This window comes from Pipistrellus kuhlii, unplaced genomic scaffold, assembly GCF_014108245.1.
Source record: "Pipistrellus kuhlii isolate mPipKuh1 unplaced genomic scaffold, mPipKuh1.p scaffold_m20_p_2, whole genome shotgun sequence".
In the NCBI taxonomy this organism is placed as follows: domain Eukaryota; kingdom Metazoa; phylum Chordata; class Mammalia; order Chiroptera; family Vespertilionidae; genus Pipistrellus; species Pipistrellus kuhlii.
Genome location: NW_023425515.1, coordinates 87,803,121 through 87,818,747, shown reverse-complemented (window position 1 = coordinate 87,818,747; position 15,627 = coordinate 87,803,121). Strand labels below are relative to the sequence as shown.

General features: G+C 34.6%; 1 protein-coding gene across 19 annotated transcripts in view; it reads left to right on the top strand.

Annotated features, from left to right (window-relative positions):
• ROBO2 (roundabout guidance receptor 2) overlaps positions 1-15,627 on the top strand; it is a 1,761,697-nt gene that overhangs the window by 1,658,328 nt on the left and 87,742 nt on the right. For all 19 annotated transcript variants that reach the window (XM_045584073.1, XM_045584072.1, XM_036444354.2 and 16 more), the window contains 5 exons: positions 1,221-1,426; positions 6,237-6,318; positions 6,745-6,907; positions 8,521-8,687; positions 12,699-12,820. In XM_045584073.1, coding sequence (XP_045440029.1) covers positions 1,221-1,426; positions 6,237-6,318; positions 6,745-6,907; positions 8,521-8,687; positions 12,699-12,820 — 740 coding nt within the window. The remainder of the gene's footprint in view (positions 1-1,220; positions 1,427-6,236; positions 6,319-6,744; positions 6,908-8,520; positions 8,688-12,698; positions 12,821-15,627) is intronic.

The window sequence follows — 15,627 nt, the reverse complement described above, 5'->3', positions numbered from 1 at the left end:
AACACACACACACACACACACACACAAAATTGACCCTTGAATAATGTGTAGGTTAGGGTATTGACCTTCTTTGCAGTTGAAGATCTACAAATAACATTTGACTGCCCAACATTTTAACTAATAATCTACTGTTGACCGACAGCCTTACAGATAAAATAAATAGTTAAACAACATATATTTCCCATGCTCTATGTATTATATATTGTATCCTTACAATAAAGTAATTTAGAAATAAGAAAATAACATATATGCATGAAATAAAAAGCATATTTTGGACAATTAACCAAAATCTATGTTTAAATTTATAGAACTTTCTCTTAATCTTAGAAATGTTTTCTTTGACTTGGACATGTCAGTTTTATTGTGAAATGGTCTTCTAATTAGATCTAGTTAAAAGCTTGCCTCCATTTGACTTCATATTTCCATTACCCATTTAAATAATACTATATATTCTGATATATTTCCTAACTCATTACAAAATACTTCTAAAGACACTGAAGATAAAATTTAATTAAAGACCCACTAAAATAAAAGTTAAAATTATGGAAAATTTATCTATCAAATACAGAAATTGATAGATATAGTAACACTGTTGAAAACCCAATCTTTGTCATACCATAAATAAAGTATAGTTATATTGATTATCTTTGCTTAATTATAAGGACTAATTAAGTTATATCATCCAAATTATATTAATAAATATAATTTAAAGAGTCAATATCATTTTTGGATATAATTTATTTATAATAAAATATTTTGACATCAACAGAAATATTTATATACATAAAGCATGCAACTAGTGATAGCAAGGGTAAAATTATGTATTATGTATATATTCATAATAAAATAAAAGTGAAAATTGATTCTACTCATATATCCTCTACTCTTTCTTAAAAATGCATATGAGAGATAATATAGACATTTTATGAATGCCTGTAATAAGCCATCCATATTTTCATTTTAATATGATTAAGCCTTTCAATAACTGTAAGCCTTTCTAAAATGTTAGAATTTTATGCCATTAGCATCTTAATTATAAGTAATTCAAAGTTATAAATAATTATATGGCCTCAGTATAGTTTGTACAGATGACAAATATTTGATGGATACAGAACAAGTTATAAATAATGTTGATTTGGGGGTTTTATCCTTATTTTCTATATTAAGACTACTGAATTTTATATAAGTTAAAATATTCTGAAAATATATTTGTCCTTTAGTTTTAACAGATAGACCTCCACCCATAATTCTACAAGGCCCAGCCAACCAAACACTAGCAATAGATGGCACAGCATTACTGAAATGTAAAGCAACTGGTGAACCTCTTCCTGTAATTAGCTGGTTAAAGGAGGGATTCACTTTTCTGGGCAGAGATCCAAGAGCAACTATACAAGAGCAAGGAACATTGCAAATTAAAAACTTACGGGTAAGTAATGTTCAAGTTGTATATATCTTTATCTCAACTTATATACTGACTGAGGGAAAACTGTGCCTGAACTTAAAACCTTATATCCCAGCACATCACTCTACATTTTATTATGGTCCTTGATAGTTCTTATTGTACAAATGATGAATTCCAATTAGAGGGAATATCATTATCCTTATGTTACTCATAATTTTTAAACAGACTTAGAAAAATTTTACCTCTTCATCAAAACCAATTCTAATATATAAAAACCCAGAGTCCATAATGTCCAAAACAATCGGAAGTCAGTCCTGCAGTTAGTACTGGGGCTGTGGATCAGGCCTGGGGAAAGGCCCAAAGAGAGAGGCAGGGTCTGATCTGCAGCCTCCATGGCAGCTGTTGACCAGCTGTTGCCTCTCTCTTTCTCTCCAAGCTTCCTCAGCAGCCGAGCCTCTATTTCTCTCAGGACCTCAGCAGGGGATTGCTGATCAGCCTCACCTCTCTGATCAGCCCAGAGATAGGCCCAGAGATGCTGACTGACATAGAAACTGACCAAACAGAACCAAATCTGGGTGAAGTGCGAGAAGCCAATTTCTGCCTAGGAGGCAGAGCTTTTGACACTGACTGACATAGAAATTTACCAATCAGAACCAAATTGACTGGCAGGGGAGATCAGTTGGGGGCAAGATCAGGTCAGGAGGGGAAGGCAGTTTGGGGCAATCAGGCCGGCAGGGGAGGGCAGTTAGGGGGGACCAGGCTGGCAAGGGAGGGAAGTTAGAGGTGATCAGGTTGGCAGAGGAGGGTTGTTAGGGGCAATTGTGCCAGCAGGAGAGCAGGTATCGATCAGGTTGACAGGGGAGTGATTAGGGGGTGATCAGGCTTGCAGGCAGAAGTGGTTAGGGGCAATCAGGCAGGCAGGCAGGCAAGTGGTTGGGAGCCAGCAGTCCTGGATTGTGAGAGGGATGTCCCAGATTGGAGAGGGTGTAGGCTGGGTGAGGGACACATAACCCTGTGCATGAATTTCATGCATCGGGCTTCTGGTCTATATAATAAAAGCCTAAGCAACTGTTACTGCAGGACAATCAGAATAACCTGATGCTATGATTCACACTGACCACCAGGGGCAGACTCTCAACACAGGAGCTGCCCCTTAGTGGTCAGTGAGCTTCCACAGGGGGAGTACCACTCAGTAAGAAGCCAGGCTCACAGCTAGTGAGTGCAGCAGCAGTGGTGGGAGCCTCTCCCGCCTGCCTCTGCAGTGGCACTAAAGGTCAGTGAGCCCAACGGTAAGAAGCCTGCCACTAAGGAGCAGTGAGCTGAGAGTTAAGGATTGAGCAGGCAGGTAGTAAGGAGCAGGGATTCCAAGACTGAGAAAAGGATCAGACCTAAGCCTGCAGGCAGACATCCTCCACGGGGTCCTAGACTATGAGAGGGTATAGGCCAGCCTGAAGGAAACACCCCCTCCAATGCACAATTTTGTGCACTGGGCCTCTAGTGTGAACATAAAAATCTTAATTAAATTAAATAAAGTTAATTATAGGAATAGAATATTTAAATAATTTTAAAATGACAAATGCAACTGATTTAAACTCAGGAACTAAGGAAGTTTATAAGGAAATGTGGATAAATTGGCTTGACCAAACAGTTGTGTAAAAAAAATAAAGAAATGAGACTACATAATAGGAGGCAGGTTTAACTAGTTCATAGAATATCTTACATTTTAGGTTAAGTTGCTATGGAATTTAAATGTAAACCTGTGGACAAGAATAAGCCTTGTTGGTCTTTTAACAGAGGATGACTGATCCTGCCAGCTTATATAAGTTAGACCTGCTTCAGGATCAACTCAATCAAAATAAATGTTTACTTTTGAGAATTGTATTAGCTGTGTACAACTGTGTAACAAATCAGCAAAAACATAGAGGCTTAAAGCATAACACATTTACTACCTCACAATGGCTGTGGGTTAGAAGCCTGGGCATGCCTTAGTTGGGTCTTCTACTTTAGGGTCCAAAAGTCTAAAATCAGTTGGGTCATCTCATCAGAAGATTGACTTGAGGTAGATTTGATTCCAAGCAACATAATACCATAGTAGCAGCACTCAATTACTTGTGACTGATGGCCTTAGCCTCTTGCTTACTGTTGGCTGCCTTTAGTACCTTGCCATATGGATATTCCCAAAGTGATTGCTTGCTTCCTCAAAGTCAACAAGAGAGAGAGTCTCCTAGCAAGAGAGGCATTGCAGTTCTAGCAGTATAATCAGAAATATGACATTCTGACACCCTGCTCAATTCTGTTGACAAGAAGTAAATCAACCGGCCTTCCACAAGCAAGCTGAGGATTTATACAAGGTGTAACTACCAAGAGGATATATCATGGAGGTGACCTGCCCTTCAAAAATATATTCAATTCATTCAACCAAATATAGAGAGCATCCCTTTATGCAGCAAGCACTATACCAACACTTGAATATATATTACAGTAATCACAAGATTGGGAATGAGAGCCCACACTAAGATGGTAGATGTAATAGTGCACAAATAAAAAATTGACTGAAAATGGTGAAATGGAAGAAGAGTTAGTAGAATCTGGAGAAAAATTAGGAACCAAGATGAAGAAAAAACACAGCAAAAAAAATGCAAAAAACAATGTTGAATTTTCCTTTTAAAATACTCCTAATGTTCACTTACAATGCCAAATTATTTGCAATCACACACTTAGTTTGTATTTATCAGTATAGCATACAAATATGTATACAAAAAGAAAGAACTTTTCTATTTTTATATTGTGTGTGCACACACAGAAACACAAATATTCAATATATTAAATGCAATTTTATTTTGAGACACAAGCATATAATTATTGCTCAAAGTAGGAAAAAATGCTTTTTAATTCAGTTAAAAGGAAAATAAATTAATATAGATTTTAGCTTGTCTTTTTATTGATTGTAAATTAATTGTTATTCTTCTATGAAAAAAATGGGAGTTATTTAGAAATTAATGCCAACTCCCCTTAAGTAAATATTTTAACCTCTCTCTGGGCTAAAGGCAGACTTGGGCCATGGAGGTTAATGCAGTTTCACTGTACTGCTGAATTAGAGGTTGTGCTTGAATAGTCAGGATCTCGAGTAATGTTTGAAAAAAGCAATTAAAGGTGGGTGCTTGATGATGTCAAATTTTGAGCCTTCTGACAGGCTCCTGAGTGGTCTGTCTGAAATGCAGGCTCCTGGGGACTTGTCTGCAGCCAACTACACAAGGAGAACAGTAGGTAATGGAGGCTGACAGCACATGAACCTCTTTGTAAAGCCCTTGCTTAAGTATAAAAGGAAAAAGGTGGGGAAGCCTTGAAATACTTCTGATCAGAAAAGACATTATTTAAAGTTGAAGGAATAAAAATGAATGTGATGATGATGATGACATAGAAGTGACTTTTAGCGATGAGATTTAGGCTTTTGATAACACTTTTGCTAAACTTAAAAAAAATGATTCTTTTTCTGTAATATGACTGTCTTTAAAGGGATGTAAAAATGGGTTTTACAGTACTTCACTTATATCAAAAGACTTTCTGTAGGTTATATTCCTTTGTGTCTCACAATGTATTTTTTGGTACTTAATGCAAGGGGGGAAATAGAATGATGAACATTGTGTTCCTATAGTTCAGCTAATTGGTAGCTGAATCTGTATCTTTTGAGGAGGATATTTGAACACTCATTAAAGCATGCCCACCACAGCTAATGATGGACTTGTATCTCCCCACAATGACAAAGAAGCTTTACCTACATGCCCTTCTTTTAGCATTTGCACGTAATAACAAGTGCTACATTTTAGTTCAACAGCTATAATAAAATGCAAATTCTTTACTCTTTCGGAGACCATATTCAAATGAACATCCCATTAAAATCCAACTCGGCTCATTATATTTAGTTTGTGAGTGATGCTTCTTAAATGAAAAGATTTCTAATGACTGTAATGTGCTCAGCCACATCTGAAAGAAGAGCTTTTCCCACAAAGGATCTCCCCCATCATCATGGAAGATAGTTGTATGAAGGTAATATGGCAAAAAATGACATTCCAGAGCAATTTGAACCTTAGGTTAAAATACATAATGACATGTAAAATAAGTTAAAATGGAATGAAAGTAACATCCAAGAACTAAAGATTTACTTGAGAATCAATTGTGAAAAGTTCAGTCATCCATACACTTATATTTTGAACCCAGCAGGTAGTATATTCTATGAACTCCCATATTTCATAACAATTAGACTCATGTTCACCACAGAATTTCAATTCTATATCTAACTTGCCTTATTCTATGTGGTCATCATTTTCTCTTTCCAGTCTCACTCTTCCTTCAGCAGTAAATTGATACCAGTTAATGTTTGCATTGTAAGCCCACAGGGCTCAACCACACATCTTATTTGATCTTGGGGCTTTTGTCAATGCATGATCATAGAGTATTCTGCATGTTATATTTGTAAAATAGAACTTTCAATTATAATATTAATTATTCCTAAAAGTCTTCTGTTATTCTTCAACAAATAACATAAATATTTTAAGTGATTAATAAAATGGCTACTTTTATGTACACTTACAAAATGAGTTATGCATTAGATTATTTCTGTGGTCTCTTTCAGCTCTAAATCGCAATTTTCCATTGGCATAATTTGTTTGTTTCTTAATCATATAATTCCATTCCATTCACTGTTACACTGCTACAATTTAAATAGAGCTGACTACTGATCTCTTTAAAGAGAAATATTTAGTATTTTTAATTTTTCAATATCTTCAAAAAATGATTGTTAGCACTTTAATTCTCTCCCTGCCTTGCTCACTAGATTTCTGATACTGGAACTTATACTTGTGTGGCTACAAGTTCAAGCGGGGAGACTTCCTGGAGTGCTGTGCTGGATGTCACAGGTGAATTCTTTGTGAATTATCTTCCCAGAGATCATCTACTCAAGAAATCTTGAGTCCATTTTAGTGATTATCTTATTATCAATTAACAAGTTAAGAAGAAATCAATATTTTGAATTCATTAAATGTAAAAATTTTCATGCCACTTTTTAATTCCTGCACCTCTTGCACATAGCATCACATATAGGCAATTTGATACATTTTTCCTTGACAACCTCGTTATTTTATTTTCTCAATCTAAAGAGAAAGCAATCCTAGTGATCATGTGTGAAAGCAAACATTTAGTAACATGTAGGAAAAGCAAATGTTCACTTATATACTTTTGTTCACTGAGTAGGTCAACTTTTTTAATAGGTGATTTTTATTTTTTAACCATAGTCATCAGCATATGCATTCAGGAATTAAGCTTTTTCTGTTTGTCCTCTATAGAATCTGGAGCAACAATCAGTAAAAATTATGATTTAAATGACCTGCCAGGACCACCATCCAAACCACAGGTCACTGATGTTACTAAGAACAGTGTCACCTTGTCCTGGCAACCAGGTACCCCTGGAACCCTCCCGGCAAGTTCATATATCATTGAGGCGTTCAGGTACGGAATAGTTCCTGTTTTCTCCATTGGGTTTTGCTTTAGCTCCTATTCCTAAAATCTCCTGCATTTTTATTTTAAGGATGTGATTAATCAGTACATTTTAAGAATTTACTTTAAATCTGACTTTATTCAAGAATAGACTTAAGTGTCTTTTTTTTTTCATTTTAACCTTAATTATAAGATTAAATATGTATTATCCCTGTCTAAGTTTATAGGGATCTAATTATGACATAATTACTTAGCTCCTTTGTTTACCCTGTCCATTATAAGGATTTAAGATGAGAATTTCAGCATTAGAAGTAAGAAGAAAATAATTTAATTAGGCACAAGGAACTTTTAAGTTATGCAATGTTTATTGAGGCACAGAATGCTGGAATTTTGCTTTCTAATACTTAGAGAAGAACTTAAAATAATTCCATTGTTTTATGATAAATATTTGAATATGTCTATTGGTTATGCTTAAGAGAAAATTAAAAACTACAACTAAAATTTATTGTAGGTACCTCTGTTTGCTGAAAATAAAAGATATGTTTAATTGTTACTTGAATTAATTGTCATCAGTTTAAGGATATAAACTAATATAAGCTAGTAAATGTCATAATAAAATTGTCTTACAGGAATTTGATACTTATAAAATAGGAAAATATAGTTTTGTATTCAATCTCAATGTGTTTTTATTTGCTACTATAAGGATAGTGATGACCACTGTCTTTCCAAGCATTAGGACAGATGCTTAAAAATGCTTTTATTTAATTTAATGGAATGATGAGCACTTAGTTTTCAAATTTCGAAAATATGTTTTGCTTTAATTCCCATGTTTTGATGTATAAGGACTTACTTTTGAAAAATTAATGGAAGGTGCTGAAAATTGCATTTTCTCTTCATTTTAAACAAAGGGAATATTTGATCTCAGACAAAGAGCTCTAAACAAGCATGCTGTCTGTAACTGGCTGTAAGGGGTTCAGAGATAGGTCCTCATTCCAAGATGGGAAATCACAATACTATGTAATGTATGGTTTTATTAAAAATGTGACCAGGGGAAAATACTCAAACCATGCTTCCTTTCTTCTTTTACAGATATGTAGTTTTAGAAGCCTTTATTATAATATTGCATGTGGAAATGATCAAAATGAAACACACCTTGTAACAGAAAGGTGTATTGGCATAATTTATTCTGTAGTTCATTTATTTTTTCTACAGGTTAATTATTTTCAAGGTGTACACACACACACACACACACACACACACACACACATACACTTATATATACACATTTGTGAGGACCATATTTATTATACAAACTTGATGTTGTCATCTTAGCCTCTGTTTCTTTTATAGGTATTTGTTTAGTGGGCTGCTGTGCATTAGCAAAGGGCTGCCACATCTCCTGGGCTGAGTTTAATTTTGTTGTGCATGGCACTTTTGTTAGGTGGGCTTAGCTTTGTTGTTGAACAAACTGAAATCATCCAATGTTTCATTTATTAGGCTGAAAATCCAAGTGGTTTTTCTTGTGTGTGTGTATGGGGTGTGTTTAATTTTCAATCATTAACTTTTATCATTGATACCTAATCCCATTTCCAGTACCTTAAGTGAAATTTCTGTTCTTGTTTCAGCCAATCAGTGAGCAATAGCTGGCAGACAGTGGCAAACCATGTAAAGACTACACTCTATACAGTGAGAGGACTGCGGCCTAATACAATCTACTTATTCATGGTCAGAGCAATCAACCCCCAAGGCCTCAGTGACCCAAGCACTATGTCAGATCCTGTGCGCACACAAGGTAATTTCATAGCTGTAAATATGACTGGCTCTAGAAGGAGGCATTAGCACATGTTTCAGAACAAAGGGATTGCACCAGAAAGATAAATGTATTACTTGCTATAATGATTCATTAGAACTGACCCACTGACCCAGTTTGGAGGGAACATGCTGTGCACGTTGGTAAGTGTATCCTTTTTCTGGAGTTGTCAGGGTCTATTTAGGACAAAATAAACAAAATAATTGAATATATTCACATAGTAAGAGTGAATAAATTTAAGACATCCCTATATTTCAAAGGGAGGAAAACGTTTCTCCTTTTTGAAATTAATTATGCAGTGACCTGGAATGGATAAGATGCCCAGATAAAGACAATATTACTCCCTACTGTTTAGAAATTTTGTTTTTATAGTACAGTGGCTCTCAAGGTGTGATTTCCTTGGAAGCAACATCTCATCACCTGAGACCATGTTACAAATGCAGGTGCTCAGGCCCCATCTCAGATGCCCTGGGAGTGGGGCCCAGTAGTCTGTGTTCAGGTGCCTGGCAGATGTTACTGATGTTTTTGACAATTTTTACAAGAATCACTACAAGAATTTTATTAAACCAGAGATTTAAAGGAGCAATTTGTTTCAGAAAGAAGTAAATCAAGTTTTCTTCCAGAGGTATGTAATTCTTTAGACTAATTAAAAACACAAAACACCTAACCAGAACATTATAACAAGATTAAATGGAAGGCATCTCATTTCATTTTTAGTAGCCTGTCTCTTCAAAATGAGAAGTCATTGGAGTCTAAGGATTAATATAAAATGTGGCATTCTAATTTCTGTTCCTACTAGTAGACAAAGAGAATTAATAAAATAGAAATGGTTGCTTTATTATTTGTTAAAACCTATTCCCTACAGGTTCTTGAGAAAGGGTTAATCATTTCTTATTTGTTAAAGGCTTTGAACAAGATACAATTCAAAGTAGTATTTTTATACTATGAAAAGCACCATACAGCCATAAAATATTATTATAATTATAATGTAGTTCAGCAATAGTTACTAGCATGCTATTATAACAGAGGACACCTTAAAGAAATCAAGTGAAATAAAGTTACCACGTGATTTTTGTAATATTGCTGACATGATGACAGTCAAGGGAGGAGAGAATGCCACTTGCTATTGTTCTGTAAGCAGTAATGTGATTAATTTTCCATAATGATAAAGGACCTGTAGGTAAAGAACCTGTCTCAAGAGAGAGAAAAAGCACAACAATAAGGAATTTGAAGACCTGAAACTGGTTATATTTTACCTTGCCTGAATCCAATTGCTCTTAGAGTGTCCAAATTTAATGAGTAAATTAAATTAAATTATTGAACTTAAAGAGGAAAAGGTGTATAGTTTTAAATCACTAAATAATAATACCTAGATCATTTTACCTGTGTAGATAGAAAGAAGGCAGTTTCTGTGGGCAGCTGTGAAGGAAGATGGAGAGATACCAGAATGTAGAAGGCTTGTCATGTGATTATACCCCACAAACCTGGATCATTCAGTATCTGTGCCAGTCACTAATTCTTGACTCATAAAATAATTTCTTGGTAAAAAAGTAAAACAAACAAAATATTAATGAAAAGTTGTTTGTGATCTGAACTTGTTCCAGCTGAGAGACTATATGAAGAAAAATGCTTATATTCTCCTAATAGGTGTTTAATAGGAAAACACATGTTTTGTGCCTGAACATCAGGATGTTTTTTATACCACTTTCAGCAGCTTTGCTATTTGAAAAGCTCTTCTTTTCAAAGAATGCTTTGCTGTATGTGCTCTTATTTTTTAAAGATATTAAATACCATAGAATTAAAAAAATAAAATAAATACCATAGAATTTAGAATTATTTTAGTAAGGCAGTATATACTTGCACCATCAACATCACCATAATAAACCATAGATATATCCATAAAGGTTGATGTTATTCACCTAATATTATTAATATTTTTTTTTTGTTTTAAGTAAAACTTGAGATGTTTATGTTAAGAATGGGGAAAAATGGAACTGGAAAATAGTCACCAAAGTGTAGGTCCCAATTATTGATGCCCCAATTTAAGTTGGTGAACCCCATTTAAGTATGGCTGAGATATGTACTTAAAATATTTTTTCAAGAGTGTGGTATTGTGGTCTGAGAAAATAAAGAAAAAGAAGATTAAGAAAATAAATCAATTAAAATTGGACTTTCTTAAATAAGGTATCTGGAGGGAAAAAAAATCAATTTAACATTATAGTTAAAGAAGCTGGTTTTAGTATTGTGAAATTCAGTATTTCATATCAATTTGATGGACTTGGACATCTATCATTTATATATTTCAATGAACATGTAATATAAACCATCTTATATAATAAAAGCCTAATATGCTAAGTGTCCTGTCATTCAGTTGGCCATTCAACCAAAGCATACTACCATATTTTCTGGCGTATAAGACGACTTTTGAAACGAAAAAAAGTCAACCGAAAATCGGGGGCAAAATACCAAAATTGCACAAAAATTACCTGCAGATCTTGACGGCAAAGTAAGTCTTTTTTTTGAAGTGGGGGGTAGTCTTATACAGTGAATATAGGCCTAAACCTATGTTTTAACTGTAAAATTAGGGGTCGTCTTATACGCCGGAAAATACGGTATGCTAATTATATGCTAAGGCCACTTAACCACTTGCTATGACATGCACTGACCACCTGTGGCAGGCAGTTGACCAGTCACTATGATGTGCACTGACCACCAGGGTGCAGATGCTCTGACTGGTAGATTAACTTACTGTTGTCGTCCAGCTGATCAGGACTGAGCGAGATGGACTAGACATGCCCTGAAGCCCTCCTGTGATCCCTCCCCAGCTAGCCAACCTCCTATGTCCCTCCCCAGACCCAATTGTACTCCGGTGGGGTTCCTCAGCCTGGCCTACGCCCTCTTGCAATCTGGGACCCTTCGGGGGATGTCGGAGAGCCAGTTTCAACCTGACTTGCTATGATGCGCACTGACCACCAGGGGGCTGACAATCAGTGAATTCCCATGGGGGAAGCACTGCTCAGCCAGAAGCCATGCTCATGGCTGACAAGTGCAGTGGTGTTGACAGGAGCCTCTTCCATCTCCGCAGCAGTGCTAACCATGTCCTACTGATGGCCTAAGCTGTCAGTTGAACATCTCCTGAGAGCTCCCTGACGTAGGCCAGGCTGAGGGACCACCCCCCCAAGTGCACAAATTTCATGCACCAGGCCTTTAGTTATATATATGGAACAAGAGAAGAGTATTTAAGTGAATGGTAAGTAAGGGGCCAGAACAATGTCTGGTTAAAGATATATCATTTTAAATATTGAAAATCTGTGTTTTCTTCTTTCTTTCCCTGGGCCCTATATAAAACAATTTTGTTGGATATTGAGGCACTGCTTAAATTTTATTACTTTAGGACACTTTATCAGTATTTTAATTGTTTTGGTCAAAAGTATTATTGTGAATATTGGGGGTTCCTTCCCTTTTTCCCCTGACTTTGTCTACCGTTAATAATATACTTCAAGTTTCCTGTCCCTCTGATTACTTTTCTTCCATGTTGCTAGTCTGAAGTAGGACAAGGGGTAAGAACACACAATTTACTAATTGGAACAAGTATTAAGTAAATTCCTAGACAGCACTTTTCAGATATTCCCCCATTAGCTACTCAAGAAAGTCTTTTAACATCTATATAAAACTGATGTCTCCATAGAAAACAGCACATTCTTTATTCTTTAATAAGAAAATAATGAGACTTTCTACAACAATGTATTTGAATGGGGTGAAAAATTGCATATACTCTTTTATTAATATTATTTTAGTGAAGATAAATATAATCTTTTAAATTATGTTTTAGCATGGTGGTAGTATATAAATACTCTTTATTGTTTTTGTCACAAATATATTTTTTTAAATTTCCCCTGTAATTATTTCTAATGGAATATTATTAGCTTATATAACATACATTGGAATTTTACTATGAATTGTTAAAATTTGGGAATGGTTGTCTACCTGTAGATATCAGCCCACCAGCACAAGGAGTGGACCACAGACAAGTACAGAAGGAACTGGGAGATGTCATTGTTCGTCTTCATACTCCAGTTGTTTTGACTCCCACGACTGTTCAAGTCACATGGACAGTAAGTTCTGAAAGGCCATGTTAATAATAGTCTCTTTTTTCCTTTAAGAAAACAAACCAAAGAAGAAAAAATAAGTCAACAACCCAAAAAATAGTAATAAAACTCTGACCATTTAAAATCATTTATTGCCACTTAAAATGGTAATAAAACTCTGACGGTTTAATCACAAAAAAGAAAAGTATTCAATAGATGAAAGAATAATTCTATTGAGATAGAATTCATATACTAAAGTTAAAATGTACAACTTAATGCTTTTTAATATACTTACAGAGTCATACAATCATCACCAAAATCTGATTTTAGAACATTTCATCATCCCAAAATTAAATCCTGTGCCCATTAGCTGTCCCTTCTCTTCACTTGAGCTTTCTGAAACCACTAATCTCTCTGTCTCTATAGATTTGCCTATTGCTTTCATAGGAATGAAATGCAATATGTGGTCTTTTGAGCCTGGCTTCTTTCACTCAGCATAATGTTTTTGAGGTCTATTCATGCTGTATCAGTATTTTGTTCCTTTTATTTCTTAATAGCATTCCCTAACAGCATACATATATAGCATATACATCTTTTTGTTCATTCATCAGCTGATACACCTTGAGTTGTTTCTACTATAGGCTATCATGAATAACGGTGTCGTGAGCATTTGTGCCCAAGTAAACATATATTTTTATTTATCTTGATATTTACCTAGAAATTATTGAGTAATAACGATAATGTTTAACATTGGATAAACTGCCAACATGTTTTACAAAGTGGTTATAACATCCTATGTTCCCACTAGCAATATTTTAAGATTCCAGTGTTTTTTTTCTCATCCTTGCTAATTTCTTTCATAGTCTCACCTACACTTCTTATCTCCTGTCTTTTTTATTAAAGCTATTCTGATGAATGATAAATGATATATTATTGTGGTTTTCATTTGCATTTGTTTCATGACTACTGATGTTTTGAACCTTTTCATGTTTACTGAGCAATTATATATCTTACTAAGGAAATCTATGTTTAAATGATTTGCCCATTTTTAAATTGGATTGTTTGTCTTCTTATTACAGTCATGTAATAATTCTTTATATGTTGAATACAAGTTATTTATCAGATATATAATTGGTAGCATTTTCTCCTAATCTATAGTTCGTTTCTTACTGTCTTAATGGGGTAATTGAAGTACAAAATATTTTAATTTTGATGAAAACTTCTTGTGAATTTAAATCAAACATCTTTATATTCTTTTAGTTGAATCTCATTCAGCAGCACCAAACATGTACAAATATAATTTTAATAAGTTGACATTTATGTTTAATAATTAATTAGTTTTAAAAAAATGAATTAATATTTTAATATATGCTACAGTGTTCCATTGCATCCTATATAATAAAAGGCTAATATGCAAATTGACCAAACAGTGGAACATTGGAGCTGCCCCCTGGTGGTCAGTGTCCTCTCACAAGGAGCACTGTTCTGCCAGAAGCCAGGTTCACATCTGGTAGACTCAACCGTGTCTGGCGAGTGCAGCAGCGGTGGTGGGAACCTCTCCTGCCTCTACAACAGTAGGTGGACATCCCCCAAAGGGTCCCAGACTGCAAGAGGGTACAAACTGAGCTGATGGACCCCGCCCCTCAGTGCACAAGTGACATGCTAGAGGCCTTTTGTGTATTAATAAATGTGAACCTGCCCACTGTCATTTCAAAATACAAAATTTTTTGACCCACTTAGTAGCCATTTCAGTAGAAACAACAAATACTATAAAAATAGCCATATTAGTCACATTAGAAAATGCTAACACTTGTGCATGTGCTCTAGTCTATGTATGTGTCTGTGTTTTGTGAAGAGAGGGATAGTTTTCCTTGAGCCTAGTACAGTTAGTGCCAAATTCTCCTTTATTTCAAAGATCTATTATAATTTCTAAAAACCCATGAAGACATCTATCAGGATGACAGAAGGGCATATATTCTTTCAGTCTTCTGTGTTTGTGATAGATTTTGTATGTTATATAAATAATGGATATTTTAGTTAGACATACCTAGAAGAGTTTTCACTTTAATTATAATCTTTATTATAAAGTATTTATAATTATGTCTCTGTTTTTTTTTTTATTGTAGAAGAATGACTGTAAGTAAAAATATTTTTAAAAAAGACCAAAAACTGAATTACTTTTCCTCCAAGTTTCTTTGGGGAAATAATGGTCTCACCCATTCCCATTAATTTCATCAACAAAAAAAATTGAGGGGGAACATGGTTATTTTCATCAATCTTAATTAATTATATTTGAAATATAGAACACAATGAATAGAATTCTTCCAGTGTTCTCTCAATAATAAACCCATTGAACAAATCCAGTCCAACAGACTTTTTTGAGAACCAATTCTGTACCCAATGTATGTGTGTACAGGGGCTATATAAAGAGACACAAATCATGCAAATTCTTCTTTTTTTAAAATATATTTTATTGATTTATGAGAGGAAGGGAGAGAAAGAGACATAGAAACATCAATGAAGAGAGAGAATCATCGATTGGCTGCCTTCTGTCATGTAAATTCTTAATGACAATATACAGAAATATGTTCCATAACAAGTATATATGAATATATGCTCTCTATAGACAGGTTTCAATCAGAGGAAGTGATTAATTCCATCCACAAAAAATAGAAAATATATTACCTCTCCTCTACTTCTCTTTGAGAAAATATGGAGGTCTTACTTATTAGAATGGGTGAAACTTAGATGTTAAGGCTCTTTACTCTAATATCATAATTTTATGAAAGGAGCCCTGACTGGTTTGACTAAGTGGATAGATCGTCAGCCTGCGG